The following is a 15,531-nucleotide window of genomic DNA, read 5'->3' as shown; positions in this document are numbered from 1 at the left end:
ATCTCGGTCTGCAACAGGAGCAGCTCTGCTGTGCTGTGAGTTTCTTCTGCTTTTGACTGTATTGTGTCTTTACCATACTTTCTCCTTCTGCTTAGATGGGACTTGTCTATGTGCCTTTTCTGCTTTCCACTGCTTAAAGGCCATTTGGATAAATGCCACCGCCCATTTATATCCTAACATTCAGCTCAAAACACTCCTCTTTCATAGCAGGTTTAGAAATCCAGTTCTTTTTAGTGAGCTGTGTATCTAGTTACCAGAATGCAGTTATCAAGAAGCAGAAGAAATCCTGGAACTGATCCCAGAAAAAAAATTTCATTAACCTTCCTTCCTCTTGTCCCCAATACAAGGAACATAAACATATTTTGGCCAACATGATTAGCAGTTTTCCATTAGTAACCCAGACGATGCTGTGAGAATTTCTGGACCGTTCCCAAGCAACCCGTGGCATATCACAAGATCTGACGGGGAGATTTTTCTGACCAACAGATTCCAAAATTATAAAAGACTCTCAAAGTAGCTTAAATATCATGGATGGCAATAAGTACTTTTAAAATGCTATTTCCAATTTGCTGTTTTTTCCTACCCAGGGCAGTAGAAAGGACCTGAAATTAATCCAATTGTGGGAAGCTCTTAACTTTCCACACCACAGCAGTTGATGTCATGTATCCAGATTGAAGGTGTTCAATCTTTTGTATGCAGCTGTAACCATTGACCGCACTAACAACCTCCATTTTCAGGCTGGCTAGTGCAAGAGCTCCAGACAGCAGTTTCAGCACAGCTCTTTCTGCAGACAAGTTCTGACTTCATGCTTTTTGTAACCCCTCCATCAAATCTCTAAATAGAAAAGAAATTCAAATCTCAGAATAGAGAAGAAAATGCACAAGTCTGACTTAAATCAAGAAAAGGAAATTTATCACCTATGATCCTGCCACAGACTCCAGTTAATGCATCCTCAAAACAGTTTGCATGCATGCAGTTCCCTAGTTTATGTTCAGGTAATTACCATTTATTTCTCAAAGCCAGGCATCTGCCAGAACTGGTTTTAAGAGCCACAACTAAAGGAGTTGTTTGGGGCCTCAGAAGTCTATTAGCCTAACCGGAACATCAGGGCAAGTCATCCAGTGCATGAGAAAAGCTGAACCCTGCACATTAATCTTTGTCCAGGATCAGAGTAACCTGACACTTGTTTTACTCGCCGCAGTCCTCCCATTTGCCTCACTAGAAGGCTACACCAACACAGAAATAGAGCAAAAAATGGTGAATCTGTCCCCAAGTTTGGCAAGAGGATGAACACGTTAGTCATATGAAAAGGAGAGTTCTGAACATCTTGTTAGCATCCCTCCTTTATATGCTTCATCGAGAGAGACAGACACAGCAACTTACAACTTGCGTACTGCACACAGCAGTGGTGCACGGGTTCTAACCTCCAGTTACCCTCCCGCTCCAATCCCACAGCACGGACTTAGCACTTTGTAAGTAAAGAGTTAGGTCTGGGGAGAGGAGGGTTAACTCAACATGATGATGAACTGATGCTTCAGGAATCTATTTAACACATTTACCCAATGGTAAACACGTGGAAGAAAAGCTCTTTTGCCATGGCCAAAGTTTGCACGTAGTTCAAAGAGCAGTTTGAAAACACAGTTTCAAATGCCAACAAGCACTTGAGGCAACAATTAAAATAAAATATCTTTTTTACTGTTTCCTGTGCAATATGTGGGATGCTTTTATCATGCAGCTGAACACCACCAATGACAATGGTATTTTTAGCATTTTAGGTTTGCCCAGCATTTACTCTTAGCTGTTTCACTAGCAACTGGAGCAGATTAAATCCAAGTCACTTGTTCTGAAATACTTCATGGATCAGTTGTAAAGGACATTTGGGGTACAAGTTTTGGGATCATGCCAGTCACCCATGATTTGCTATCACCTGTGGTGTTGATGATGAATGCCAGACCATCGTGCTGCATTAACATCACACAGACTGTGTTATCGCTTATCTCTCCCTCAAGTGATTTACTAGATCTTCTTAGGGCACGTATGTATGAAAACTTCTGCACAGCTTTAGGTTCACCGAGGAAGATTTTGAGAGGATAGCAACAAGAAACATAAATCTAAGTAGGATTTCTTTGCTCCTCGTCTCTTTCAAATGTTGATATACTTAGTCTGATCTTCTCTTAACTTCTCCTTTCCTACCTCTGCTAAGGCTTACTTACACCACAACCACCCCAAAAAATCCCATGCAAATAAGCCTTCTTGCACACACCTTCACAATAGGAGGCACCTACTCTAGATTAATGAAGAAGTTTGTTTCGAATTTACCTTCTATATTCATGATGTGTGAAAAAAAAAACCAGAGGCACAAGAAACAAGCAGCTTTGCTTTTCTTCATGCCAAGGAGACAGCATGGTTCACAAAGAAAAAAGTTCTACTCAGTCAAATGCTAAAGCCTAGAAAGGAATTCAAAGTCACCTTGAAAATGTTTTAGCTCTTTCATCTAATTAAGTGATATTTTTTTCTCCCCCCCCAGCAAGCAGCACATTTTAACTTCTCCCTTTACTCACATTTATACTCTCTAGTCAGTAAGAAAAATAAAAGTAGCTGAAAGGCTCCTACATGCATTTAGTCTGATACAGTAAGACAGGGGTGAGATACTATGGGCCACTAAAACACAGGTCAATACCCAGCAATGAAGACTTTCACAAGAATCTCAAGCCAATCTGCTCTGTAGAACAGTGCCACCCCCTTCCCAAGAGGATGCCCTTCAGAAGGGGGAGTCAGCTTCTTTAAACCGGCTAGCTAATAATGTTTCTTTGCTGGTGAATCAAAAAATAGGACATTTGTAATTTTCACTGATTATTTTTTCTGAAGATAAAAAGTAGAATCTATCAGGAAGGGAAAAACCATTAAAAGAAGAGAAGAGAGCTTTGCATTGCCTTTTGTTCAGAAACTCCTGACACAGGAGTATCATCTATTGCTTATTTCTTAAGCATGTGAAATGGGAACAGAAGGAACAGGATTAATATATCTGAATTTTTGGCCAGTGGATTAAATCAGCAGTATGTTCAAAACTGACTACATCATTTATGATCCCAATCCTATTCTCAGAATTACTCAAGAACTAAGGGAAATACTAACAACAACATTGGACTGATTTTTCAAAGATGCTTAGAACACATCCAGTGATGGTGGTGCTCAGACTGGGCCATTTATCTAGCTTGTGGGGCAGCCACACAGTTTCCAGTCCATGAGCTAACTTGCTCATCTCTATACCATGCTGCTGTTTCACAATAAATGTAGCAGAAGGTTCCCAAAGGCTGAAATTATACTCGAGAAGAATATTTAGGCTGTTAAATCATTCAGGCACTTTCAAAAGAGTTACTCACGTCTGTGAATCTAATTGCTCTAAGCTTGATTCAGCTCAATTTTAAAAATCAGCTAAATTGGTGCTAATGCTGACAACACTAAAATGCTCTTAAACCAATTTAAGGTTAATTTGGTAACTTACCAACATAAAGGTTAAGCTGACTAAAGGTATTTTTTTATATAGAATTTTATAGAATTGCACTGGCTTAGCTATAATAGCAAAAAATAGTTTATTCAAACTTCTCTAATACTACAAGCTTCTAACTTTACTTAAGGTAACACTTCTCTAAATAAAAAAAGCCATAGAGGAAAATGACACCAGTAAATACAGTTTTTGTTCTAGCACTGAGTTACTTGAATATTTCAGGATATTCGGTAAAGCAATCATCAGTAGAAAAAGAAAACTCCTATTTCCCTGACTTAAATGATCTTCTTTCTTGTAAGGAGTAACCCTCTTGGATAAGAAATGCTGCTGTGAATAGGTCTAGACTTTACACAGCCATGGGTCACTAATTTAATTAGATTTCAAAGCAGCTATTCTACATTTACACTGAATACAATACTTCCTGTACCCTCCCTCATACTAAAAGGAATAAAACAATCCCCCAGAAGTTTACACCTCAATGCATGAGGAAACAACAACAAAGTGCACATACAATACCTTGAGTTACAGATGGGGTTTATATTGTTCAATTTATTAGGAAACCCCTAACTACCTGCTAAGTTGGTATTTTTAGCATGGAAAACAAAAGGTTTTCTCCTTTCTAGTGAGATAGGATTCTGTTTGACCTGCTCTGCTCAGAAAATGACTGCCATCAGCCAACCTCAGTAACTTCCCCTCCTAATTATGAGCTTTTACACATATTACAAAATTAAATCAAGCTTCTCGGTATGAATAAAAGAAATTTTAAAAATGAACTTTACTGGTAACAGTGGAAGTCCCTGCCTTCTGTAAAAAATAGTAGGTTTTGTAGGGGTTTTCTTGAGGGGTGAAGGGTAGGCTACAGCAAGGATAGGAGCCCTGCTGTGTATCAGTGTTTGGTCTTCTGAGCTTTTCTCCTTTCAAACAAAAATGGGAGCTGCGGTTTTCACAGGGTTCTTGTATCACGTTTGTTACCCTGCATTTCAGACTCTGCAAGGTTACCGCTCTCATAATTTGAGTGATCCAAAGCTGCATGGATTCTTTACTTGAAGAAATTGGGGGTTTTGGCCTCACTAAAAGCCATGAGGGAATAACAAGAAACCAAGTTCATATTCTCTTCCAGGAGCTCACATAACATTTCAAAGAATTACACAAGATAGGACCTGTTACTGGAAGTGAAACCACACTAATAGACGGGATCATTTGCCTCCAGATTAACCATCTATAAATGACCTGAAAATACCTATTATTTGACACTATCATACTGCTACACATTTGTACTGTTATTCAGCAACATGTATGTAAAGGAAGAATGTCCTACAACAACTATATGAACAATCTATGCAAATAACTTTGTTATTATTAACAACAGTCCAACTTCACACATCTTGCTCTGCTGAAGCAGAATACAAATTCAGTCTCGGTCCGGCTGTTACACACAAGTATACACCCTCTCATACTCCATTCTTTCACAGGAAAACCAGATGCCAGCTTGTATCATACACAAAGGGCAGGGGCAGTTGTCAGGCTATAATCAGGGATTCCTCTGGATCTCACATATAAATGAAACTGAAGGTGTTGATTCCCTAAGCCGACAATACAGTTCCTCTGTAGGCAGCTACAGCCTACTACCTCACACACTGTCTACACAGCTAGAGAGATTTTGTGAAGAGTGGATATAATGATGCTAGTGCCAAAGTTTCTCGCAAGTCCAATGCTTCGATTTTGTGAGCAGCATTCCCACGCTGTGAATGGCAAACTAACAGCAGTAAAAGGTGAAACACACCATAACCTATTTCTACAGTGCAGTATTTCTGGAAATAAAATGGCTACTAGGACATAAAAATTTTTTGATGCACAAATGAAGCTGAAATTATACTAGTCTCTTTACTCTCTCATGTTAGTGGTAATGGCAATGAAATAAAACTGGAACAATTACAGAATGCATGAAAATTGGTTTCTAAACATCCATTCCTCTTTCTGATCTCCTGAGTCATCTTTCTTTCTGATCTCATGATAAAACTGCTGGGCCACAGTACTTATTTGTCATCGTATAATGGAAATGAAAAGTCAGTCAACATAAGATATCCAGCAATTTGTTATCATATGAAAGGTTTAAAGAGAGCTGTTTTATGGCTTCTAATGAATTTCAGTGTATCAGCTTAGATATTTTAACATCAGTGCTGTGATGAAAGAGCAGACTTTAATGGTATGAAAACTGAGAAAAAATAAGTAGATATTGGAATGCAATTTAAAAATTGCCAGGACAGAGAGCACTGGTGATCCATAAAATGTCTAAACCCCAGACCCAAACATACTGCATACTCTCATGTGCACACGAAAAGAAAGGGGGTAAATGGAAGTAATGAACAACATTCAAAGGTAAGCTTATTTTAATCTGGTTGTAAAAAAAGCCACAGGGACAAAAGTCCTCGCCCTGCTCCCCCAAAAACTAGAAAGCAAAGCACAAAAAGTGAAAGGAGTTTAGTGGGGGGAAAAAGAGATCACAGGAAGAAACAATAATAATGTAAAATGGAGGTGGAAAGAAACTGGATTCTGTCTTTTCAAAAGCAGCGTTCTTTGCTAGTCACAGATGAAAGACACTGATTTCATTAAAAGCAGTTTAAGTGAAAGAACAGGAAGGCACAACTAAGTATAACTAAGGGGTTAACATAAGTTTGGGGAAGGGGTCCCTATCCTAATTAGGAACATAGTAAATAAAAAACAATTACGATGTTATTTCCTCAATTATGGCCACTTCTGCTTTACAAAGTGATAAGTCGTAACAGCAAGCACTGATGTGACCTCAGTATTAATTAGCAGGACAGAGCCCTCATGCAGTTACAGGGCAATATCCCTTGGCACAGGACTACAACAAGGAAGAAGAGAAAAGATACAAGAAGCCAGAGAGAAAATCCAGCATTGTATTATTTCCAGAGAAAGTACCATCTTGAGACATTTGAGGATGCCCCCCAAAAGGCCAGCGTCAGGGACCTGAGGCACACATGCAGAGCCTCTTGATACTCAAGACAGCTGTAACTGGGACTAGATAAATTGCCAGAGCTGTGATGAGAGTGCTGGAATCAGAGCTGTGGGGTTTAGCAGGAAGATGAAAGCCGTCCGTAACACATCCCTCTTTTTACCTTCTCCTACCCCATGGCACTGTGCCTGAACAGTGCCACATGAGCACATTCCTGGCTACTTCTGTCTACAGTAGTGGCAAACATACATTTTTACTGCCTTTTCTTTTTTTTTTTTTTTGAAACCACAGAGCTGCTTTATCTCCAGTCTAGCAGAAGTTCACATGGAGATGGCCGACTAATTTGAACTGACTGCAGACAAGTTGGTATACAGGCGTTACTGAGTAGCATAGACCAGTAGGGACCACCAGAGAGAGATGAGCTTCATAGCAAATTCTAATTTATTCACAACACATGGAAGAATATGTCAGCAAAGACTCTCAAAGCGAAGCACATTAATTAGTTAAGCCTACTCAAGTTTTGTGGCTATTTTAAAATTAATAGGGTTGAGTAAACTAGGGCATGCAGACAAAAAGGCCCACATCCTCGAAAGCACGTTGTGGGTATGCTGAGAATTGTCTTTGTTGATCTGGATCTAAATGGATTTCAAGGTCTAATAATGAATCAATGAGCTTCCCACATTCCTATCTCTCTGTGATCAGGCTATTATAATGACCTGGGATTCAAAGAGTGTCTTCCACTGCATTATATTAAACCAAAGCTCATATTAAAGAACTTTCAAAATGTGAAATTATGTGATAGTTGACTCATCACAGCAAGAACCATAAAGCTGAATACTGCTGTTGTCTTTTTTACATACCCATGTAACCATATGCAAATTATACCAAGAACAGTCAAGGCAAAATAATAAACCATGGTAGGTGTCAAACATCATACTTGCTGTTATCTTCCATGGTATGTGTTTATAAGAGATGCATGGATCACTTTACAGTTAGCAAGAAGTTTGTGATGAGAAGAGAAATATTTTTGTCTCCCAAGTATCCAATAATATTTAAAAGTAAAGAAAAGTTAACATACCTGTTCCTTTACTCGTCTTTTTTTCAGACTGTGCCACTTGTATAACCTCAGCAGCAGCATCCCTTACCACCAAATCTTCATTCTGCAGCAGTAGAACCACACATTTCCACATAGCAAGGGTATCAGACAGTCCTATATTTATTTATGGAGAAAAATTAGAATTCTACTTCTTACATGCATTCAAAGAAGTTACAGAGCTCTGTTTCCACACCTAAACACAACAAATGCAGTGAAACACTTAAACATGGGCAGGAGAAATGCAGTGGCAAACCACTGGGAAGACAGCTGGCAATATGATCAAAATGTTTTCAGCATGTGTGAACTTTATCTAGGTGGTTGACTGAGCTTGGTTTAAACAGTGGGCAACAGCTAAGAGAAGGGACCTCTTTTAATCCGGGTTCAACTTTAAGTCGTGGGTGCTCTGGATTTTCTAGAGGTTCTAGGATTGCAGAATTCCTGCTTGGCAACAGCAAAAGTTTTGCCACTGGAGATCGACCAACGCCCTGCGATCACGGATTTTTTGTTGCAGTCTGCCTGGAGCAAGGGCTGCCAAACCAAGTTTTGTTCAGATACTGCCAGTAGTGCTGGCCACGAATGCCGTTCCCTGCAGGAAACGGCAAACAATTCCACCTCCCAGGGATCTACTTGTCACCTACTTCTCCCACACCCACCTCACCCCACCCCACTACTCACCTGCCCTGCCACTATCTGTTGGAAGCAAGCCAGGTTTAATCCATGGGATAATTACCTGCACACAGTTAAGACTAATCAGAGATAATGACCACAAGGGAGGTGTTCATCTGGTAAACCCCAAACAGGCAGACTCCACATACCACCCCAGTGGCAATTCACATCTCACAAGCCATGCTCCACTTGCAAACCCTTGTGCCATTTAGTGGTGTCACACTAAGGATGACTAGCTGAAGTCACAAGGCTGTGGGTACTTTTCAGCTCTCATTGAGCATCCTCATTAAAGGAATCCACTGGAAGGTCTCTTTTAGAGGCAGCCAGCTGTTAGGTATTATTTTCTGGTGATCACAGAGAACAACGGAGTTGGTGCTTCATCGCTGCGCTGGTTTTCTTCAAGCATGTTATCAACAGGTCTATCAGAGATTTGTATTACAAGGCTAGCCAGACAATTAATTGTATTTCTCTGCTTGGCCAAAATGAATTGCTTGAGGCTTTACAACACAGGCAGAAGTAGTATTCCTGTATTTCATGTAACTTCCCTATGTGGAAATAGCATGGAGTATAATTATTTCAGAAAGAAGTTGCTTTTTTCTAGCATGACACACCCAATCATGTTATAGTGGCACAGCTAAGGCAGAATAATTGTTCCCTTCTAGGTACAATGGCCAGCTTTCCCACCTAAACAAGTTTCTACCATATCTCCAGGAAAGGTGGAAGTCTGCAAACAGATTTTCCAGAAAGACTTTTTCTGAACCCTCAAGCAACATGATGGAGAGATGATGGGGTCATCCAGAACATTGGCATTCACCCTCTTCTTCTTATGAACATACTTAAAGGAAGCTTATGGGAATGACTACAACTCCATTTCATACAACCACAATTTTCTTTAACTTCTACTTTGTACTATATGTGGTCAAGCAAGCTGATGCAGAATGAGGCATAAAGGTCAAAGCTGTTTATATGTGCATAACCCCTTTAACTTTAAGGGAATGATTCTAGGTTTGTATCACTGCAACTAAACACCAGATCACGCCCTTGATTTGTTAAACTTATTGCAGTACTTGACAATTTCACAGTTGTGAAGAACCCCAGACCGACAATTCTAGGTAGTATGGAGGGTCAGTACTGCATCTTTCTTCCCCAGGCCCAAGTTTCAGAGCAAAGAACAGATTCAGATAGTTTGCCTGCGGAGGCCCTGGGGGCTTTTCTGTGGTGATTTGGCTTGTTATGTTGCTTTGTTTTGTTAAAATTTTAAGCAGGATACAAACTGCTGCTATTTACTGTTTCAGACCTTCACATCTGCCCGATTGGAAGGCATGGAAACCAGCAACTGTTCTGACAAGATCAAAGAGGAAACTCTGTTCTCCATCAGCCTCGGACCAGATCCAAATGGCAGCAGACGAGAAGCACAGCATTTGGGAGTTTTTCACTCTGATACCTCCCCGTCTTCATTTGATATAAAATGGTAATGCCTGTTCTACTAAGAGCTTTAAGTAGATGGCAGAGGTCAGGATTTCCAGAGTTGACACTATGAACATTTAATAGTACAACGTCTACCTCATATAGCAGATTTAGCTTTGTTAAATGTTATCAATACCTCTTAAAAGACGCATTTCAAAATAAATAGCTGACTTTTTAAAAACACCACTATCTACAGTTTAAGAAATACTACCATTCTTCTTGTCTAACAAAAATTTGTATCCAGTCCATGTAAGTGGACTTAAGCTACTCAAACTAAAAACATTTATATAACTACATTGGAATAAAATACCACAGAAACTAAGTATTTAAAGCCAACTGTCTTGTTCAGGATGCAAAATGATTTCTTTATCATCTATCACTACCAATTTTTGCGTATCTCCTGGCTCTTTAGTCACAAAATCCCCTTACTCGCTGTTCACCAAGCAGGGGGGGGGGGAAGCTAGTAGAAAAAAACCAATGTCTTCTGCACAACAGACCAAAAAATTTCACACAGCTTTGCCTCTCAGTCAGTAATGTATTGTTGAATAAGGCTGTGTAGGGTTTTTTTGTTTGTTTGTTGGTTTTCTAAAGAGACAGTCCAATGTTAACTTAAAAAAAATTATTGTATCTGGGAGGTATAATGTGACCCAATTATTAATCGTTCTCACAGTAAAACGTGTCTCTCATTTCTAGACTGAGCCCTTTAATTTCAACATTCAGCCAGCACAGCTTTGTTACACTCACAGTGTTAAACTAAAAGCATGTCCACATCACCAACAGAGTATTTCAGAAAGATGCAAGTCAGAGAGCAATTGCAAGCCAGTAAATCTGTACCACAATGTACAGTGGCCTGGAGACATAACAGCATCTCACGCTCCCCTTCTGCGGAGTTATTGCAAGAGGCTCTGCACATGTGCTTTTTGTACCAGAATTTAAATAAGTCTGTTTAGTACATTAAATCCAATTATAATTTTCAAAATACCGTGTTTGATGTAATTATGTTTTGACTGTGTGTAAACATATATGTGTACAATACATTTTAATTCATGTATTAATGGGTTTCCTCTAAAAAGATCCAGAAAATTGATGTTCAAACTACTCACCAAGAATGAGCTTCTCATTGATCAGAATAAATGTTGTTATACTTTTAAGAACTTCAGCAGCTGCTAACAGCATCTCTGTCTGTTGCTCATCTCCACAAAAATAAACTACCAGTTGAACCCATTTTTTCAGGACTTCTTCTGAAATCTGAAGGCACAGAAGATGCGAGAAGTATGCTTTACAATCCGATGTCACCGCTCACCATCACATTAAACTATGGACTGCTGAAGGGATACTACTCATGAGTAAATGCAGGTTTTTTTCCCAAGGTGGTGAATCCCAGAATTCCATTCAAAAGTTGGCTTACTATGTCACAGATAGTTAAGATGGGAGATTTTCTTTTAGTCAGAGCAGAATTCATAGGCAATTCTCTCACTCTGTCCCTTCACACCAGACTCACCAGTGACCACACAAGTCAAAGCATATCTATGTGTCCTCAGTTCTTCTAAACATGCAAGCCAAAGACAAATATACTGGACTGTAACAAAGAGAAGCAATTCTCAGAAGCATCCTACAAGTAGAATACACATATCTGGAAAAACAACTAAAAGCATATGAACCATAGCATCAATCTTAGGCTTTGAGAATGATACAATGCTTGGTAGAGGGGTGAATGCAGCTCCATCTGCCTCCTCTGCAGATACTGCAGATGGAATTTTTTTTAATAAGACTGCTGAGGTATCTTGGGTTCTGACAGCATGTGCATTCAAAACACTGAAGGAACCTCTATGTTGGCTGATACACAGCAAAGGTCACTGTCCTAAAACCGGAAGAATTAGAAAAAAGAACAGGAAAGAGAAATTTCCTGTTTCACATAAAATCCAGTTGCCATTTTTTGGAAAATATTTAGTCCTCAGACATATGCTAGGAATACTACTGCTCAGTAATAATGGGACAAAGCTTCGACTCTTCCCGACATGTAGTGACAGCTACTAGATTTTTTGTGGAAAGAAATAATGTGCATTTTACCCAAAACTCAAACTTCCAAGACTTGTCAACTCTGACCTCCATTGGGACAGCTGGGCCGTAACTGGGAAGAGAAAGTCCTAACTTCCGTAAGTGACAAAGAAAGAGCTGGGATCCCCTGCAAATGCCACACTCAGGAGGGCGGCGGGTCAGTCAAGCTGCAGAAGCCTCAAGCGCAGGTTAGATAACAGAATATGCAAACTGCAGGAGGTGGCATCCAGGCACAGCCACAAGCAAGCGTGCACTACAGCAATTAGAAGGAAGCTCCAGAGGAAAAAAAAAAACCAAACAGATTGGGACCTCATGCACAGGAGAACAGGAAAAGCAGCATCAGCTCAACCTGAGACACTTGAGGTATGTGCAACTAACTTCTTTTTTTTTTCTCCCTTCTTTCCTTTTTTACTTATTTTTAATTAAAGGAAGTGAAAAAAGAACAACCAAACAAGAAGAGAACCAATGAAGAGGTGACTTGAGTTAAAGGGCAGATAAGCGCAGGAGGACTTACTAAGGGATAAACGAAACCTCGGTCATAATCTGCCTCATTCTGCATGGTATGTGGCCACGTACCTGCACTGCACAAAGGGACAGAGCCAGAGCATGTCCTACAGATTCTGTAACAGGTTAAAAAAAATAAATCTCCCGAGATGTTACAGTTACTCAAATTTTCAACAGACACATGGACTATCTAGGAAGACAGAAATTGATTTTTACTTTAGGGAAGAGAAACAATCCCTTCTACAGCTGCAAATACTGAATGCAAGCCCAAAGAAAGAATTTAGATGGAAAACTGATGTACTTGGTCTTTTATAAAACAGAAGGCACTCTCTGTACAGATGTCTTAGATCTCCCATGATTTACATGCTTACCAGAGAAATTTGTTTTAGCAATACTACAGTTAAGATTGTTACAGCATTTTTCATTAATTCCTCTCTGTAAATTAATACAAAACTTCAAAGCGATAACATGTTCCACGTCTATTTGTGAAATCACGTTTATATGGTTATTTTAATGTTTATAACTTGAAGACCTTGCATTTTGCCTTTCTTAAACAAAAAGATTTAACATCATAATTTATGTTCCCAATTCTTGTATGCAAATCTGTGGCTTCCTTTTTTTTTTTTTTAATCATGAGACAAGATTATTAGCATACAATATGAATAAATTCTGCTGCACATTCTATAAAAAATAACAACTACATAAGGAAAAAAAAAAATCTTCATTTTAAAACAGATCATGAGAATTTTGTCTATTTTTAAATATCCATTAAGTGTTTTTTGTATCTTTGAAAACAACAACAAAAAATGGCCTAGCATTAAAAGCTGCCTTAGCACTGCTCTACACATACATACGTGACATCACAGACTGACAATTTAAAATCAAAAGACATCTGAGCCAGTAATTTGTGCTGGTATAAATCTAAATTAAATAGTCTATAAAGAGGAACGGAGAATACAGAGCCTTGAATTTTACAAGGGTTATTTTTACTCTAGTGTTTTAAAAACAAATTTTAAGAGCAAATTCCATGAGAAACTCCATGCAGACAAGCTGGTGTGCTCAGACAGTGATTTCAGGCTAAGACTTGGCAAGGTCATACTGCACACAGTGAGGAAGGGAACTGCACCCAACCACTGCTTCAGCTTCTTGCCTTCCCCTCGGATCTGCTCTCCTCCTGGCTCCCCAGCAATTACAAACCACAACAAAGTTGTACTTTAGTAAATGGACTGGATTCAGTACATGTGTTAATCACCATAGGCATTTTTCTTTCCACATTATAGTGACTATTTTGGATGCTCTCAGAAGTTGAAATTAATCCATCAGAAAAATTTACTTAAGTATTTAACTCGAAATGACTTTGAGAGGGATATACTGAGATGATATTCATGGCCATTTCATTTCAGAACGTGGCAGTGTATTCAGAGCGGAAGACATAACGCCAGAAAAGGTGCAATGGCACAAGAAAACACAAGCTTGGGGCTTCTATCTAAAAGAAGCCACGTTACTTCTATCACCAAAAACTCAGAATTGCAACACTCTTAAGCAGCTCCATTTCCCTTACCTGCTGATGGTCCTGCAAAAGATGGATAACCAACTTGGAGGCAAATTTGAGAGCTATGCTTTGAACTTCAGTGCTGAGAAAACAAGGTAAAGAACATATCAAAAAAAAGCAGCTATTTCTGCCATCATTTCACCTCTAGGAAAAAAACAGCCAGTTCTTAATCATTCCTGATTATCACCAATGGGTATTCCGCAAGCTGAGCACTCAGAATTTTTACATTACAGATCTTGATGTTAAGTTTTTAGTTGATATGCAAATGAAATATGCTCTTACTTTCACCTCTCTTGTGTTTGTTTTCTATCTGCACACTTCCCATAGAAAAAAAACATTTGAAAATGGAAGTCAAGTCAAACAAACCAGACATCATTTTAAACGATAAACAAAAGCATTTCTTCAAGCTGGTGTTAAGTTCCAGGAATAGCTCTTCTATAGCTGCTAGAAATGTTACTAGTGCAGAATATGCCAACTGCCGGCTCCCGAGCCTCCATACTGCCCAGCAGGGTCTAAGGACATGACACTTGGCACCATGGCTCCTGAAGGGCTGGTCTCACCGCAGGGAATGGCAACACCTGAGCAGTAAGGTCTGCTATTTCAGCTATTTCCCTCTAACAGCACCAGTCAGTGTTATTTTACCGCAAGTATCTTATTTCATTCCAGAAATAAACACTCCACATCATCATTTAAACTTGAAAAAATTTAGTGCAAATCAGCAGCAATGTGCACAGCTATAAAATGCTGTTCTACACTCTATACCATAAATATTCTACATTGGTAACACTGGGGTGCAATGTTTATACGGCTTAAAAAAAGAGACTATTAGAAACAGGATGGTCTTGCCCTTAGAGCCTGGATGCTTCAACCCTGTTTGTCCATTCTGTTACGAATGGATGGACACAGCTTCTAATTCAGTACGAACTACAAACTGGCTTCAAATTTTCAGCACTTTCTGCTGACTCTACAGTCTGATTAAGAAGTGCTAACCCTAAGGATTAGGGTTAACCATTTCTGCCAATCCAACAAGTGAAATCAGATCTGTCACTCTTTCTATAGACTGTCCACAGATAAACCAAGATAGGACAGATGGCAGATTCACAGTGGATGAGTGTATGTTTGGATCATCAATTCTACGCATTATGGTGTTTCCCGATTACCATTCAGGAAGCGCTATGCTCACTGGCTGTCATCTGACAGCCGGAACAACTTCTTATTTCAGGAACTGCATTACTGGACATTTACAGGGTGCTTGCCAGTATGACTTGTGGGCTTTTTTAATAATTCAGATCCATGTCTAACTTCTCTGAAAAATTCTAATCAAGAGCTCTCTGTATTCAAATAAGCCACACTCACTTTTCTGAAACATGGATTTTTAAATCAACAGATAGTCCAAAACCAATAAATTAATGCTTCAACATTTAAAGTTTTTAAATGTAAGTATTTTAACATGCATGACAGACCATACCTGTCGGAGATATCTACAATGTTTAAACTCCAGGTTAAGAGCTCATTTGGATTCATTTTTATAGAGCATTCAGTCTTTGGAAGCACATTTCTAAGATCCATATTATGAAGAATTTCCAGCACCTGCACACACAATTCACAAACAAAGAATTTACAAACAATCTCAACATGAATGTGTGCATTTGAGATCAATAAAACACTGACTTAAACCCCACTCCAAGAACACAAAAGTCCTC

General features: G+C 39.2%; 1 protein-coding gene across 1 annotated transcript in view; it reads right to left on the bottom strand.

The window, feature by feature from the left end:
* Positions 1-15,531, bottom strand: part of THADA (thyroid adenoma associated) — a gene marked incomplete at its 3' end in the record, with an annotated part of 165,493 nt that overhangs the window by 21,457 nt on the left and 128,505 nt on the right. The window contains exons 32-35 of the mRNA XM_009579153.1: positions 15,297-15,418; positions 13,838-13,910; positions 10,818-10,962; positions 7,564-7,695 (exon numbers count right to left, since the gene is read on the bottom strand). Coding sequence (XP_009577448.1) covers positions 7,564-7,695; positions 10,818-10,962; positions 13,838-13,910; positions 15,297-15,418 — 472 coding nt within the window. The remainder of the gene's footprint in view (positions 1-7,563; positions 7,696-10,817; positions 10,963-13,837; positions 13,911-15,296; positions 15,419-15,531) is intronic.

This window comes from Fulmarus glacialis, unplaced genomic scaffold (assembly GCF_000690835.1).
Source record: "Fulmarus glacialis isolate BGI_N327 unplaced genomic scaffold, ASM69083v1 scaffold3696, whole genome shotgun sequence".
In the NCBI taxonomy this organism is placed as follows: domain Eukaryota; kingdom Metazoa; phylum Chordata; class Aves; order Procellariiformes; family Procellariidae; genus Fulmarus; species Fulmarus glacialis.
The sequence above is the reverse complement of the archived record's forward strand: the minus strand, read 5'-3'. Positions and strand labels throughout refer to the sequence as shown.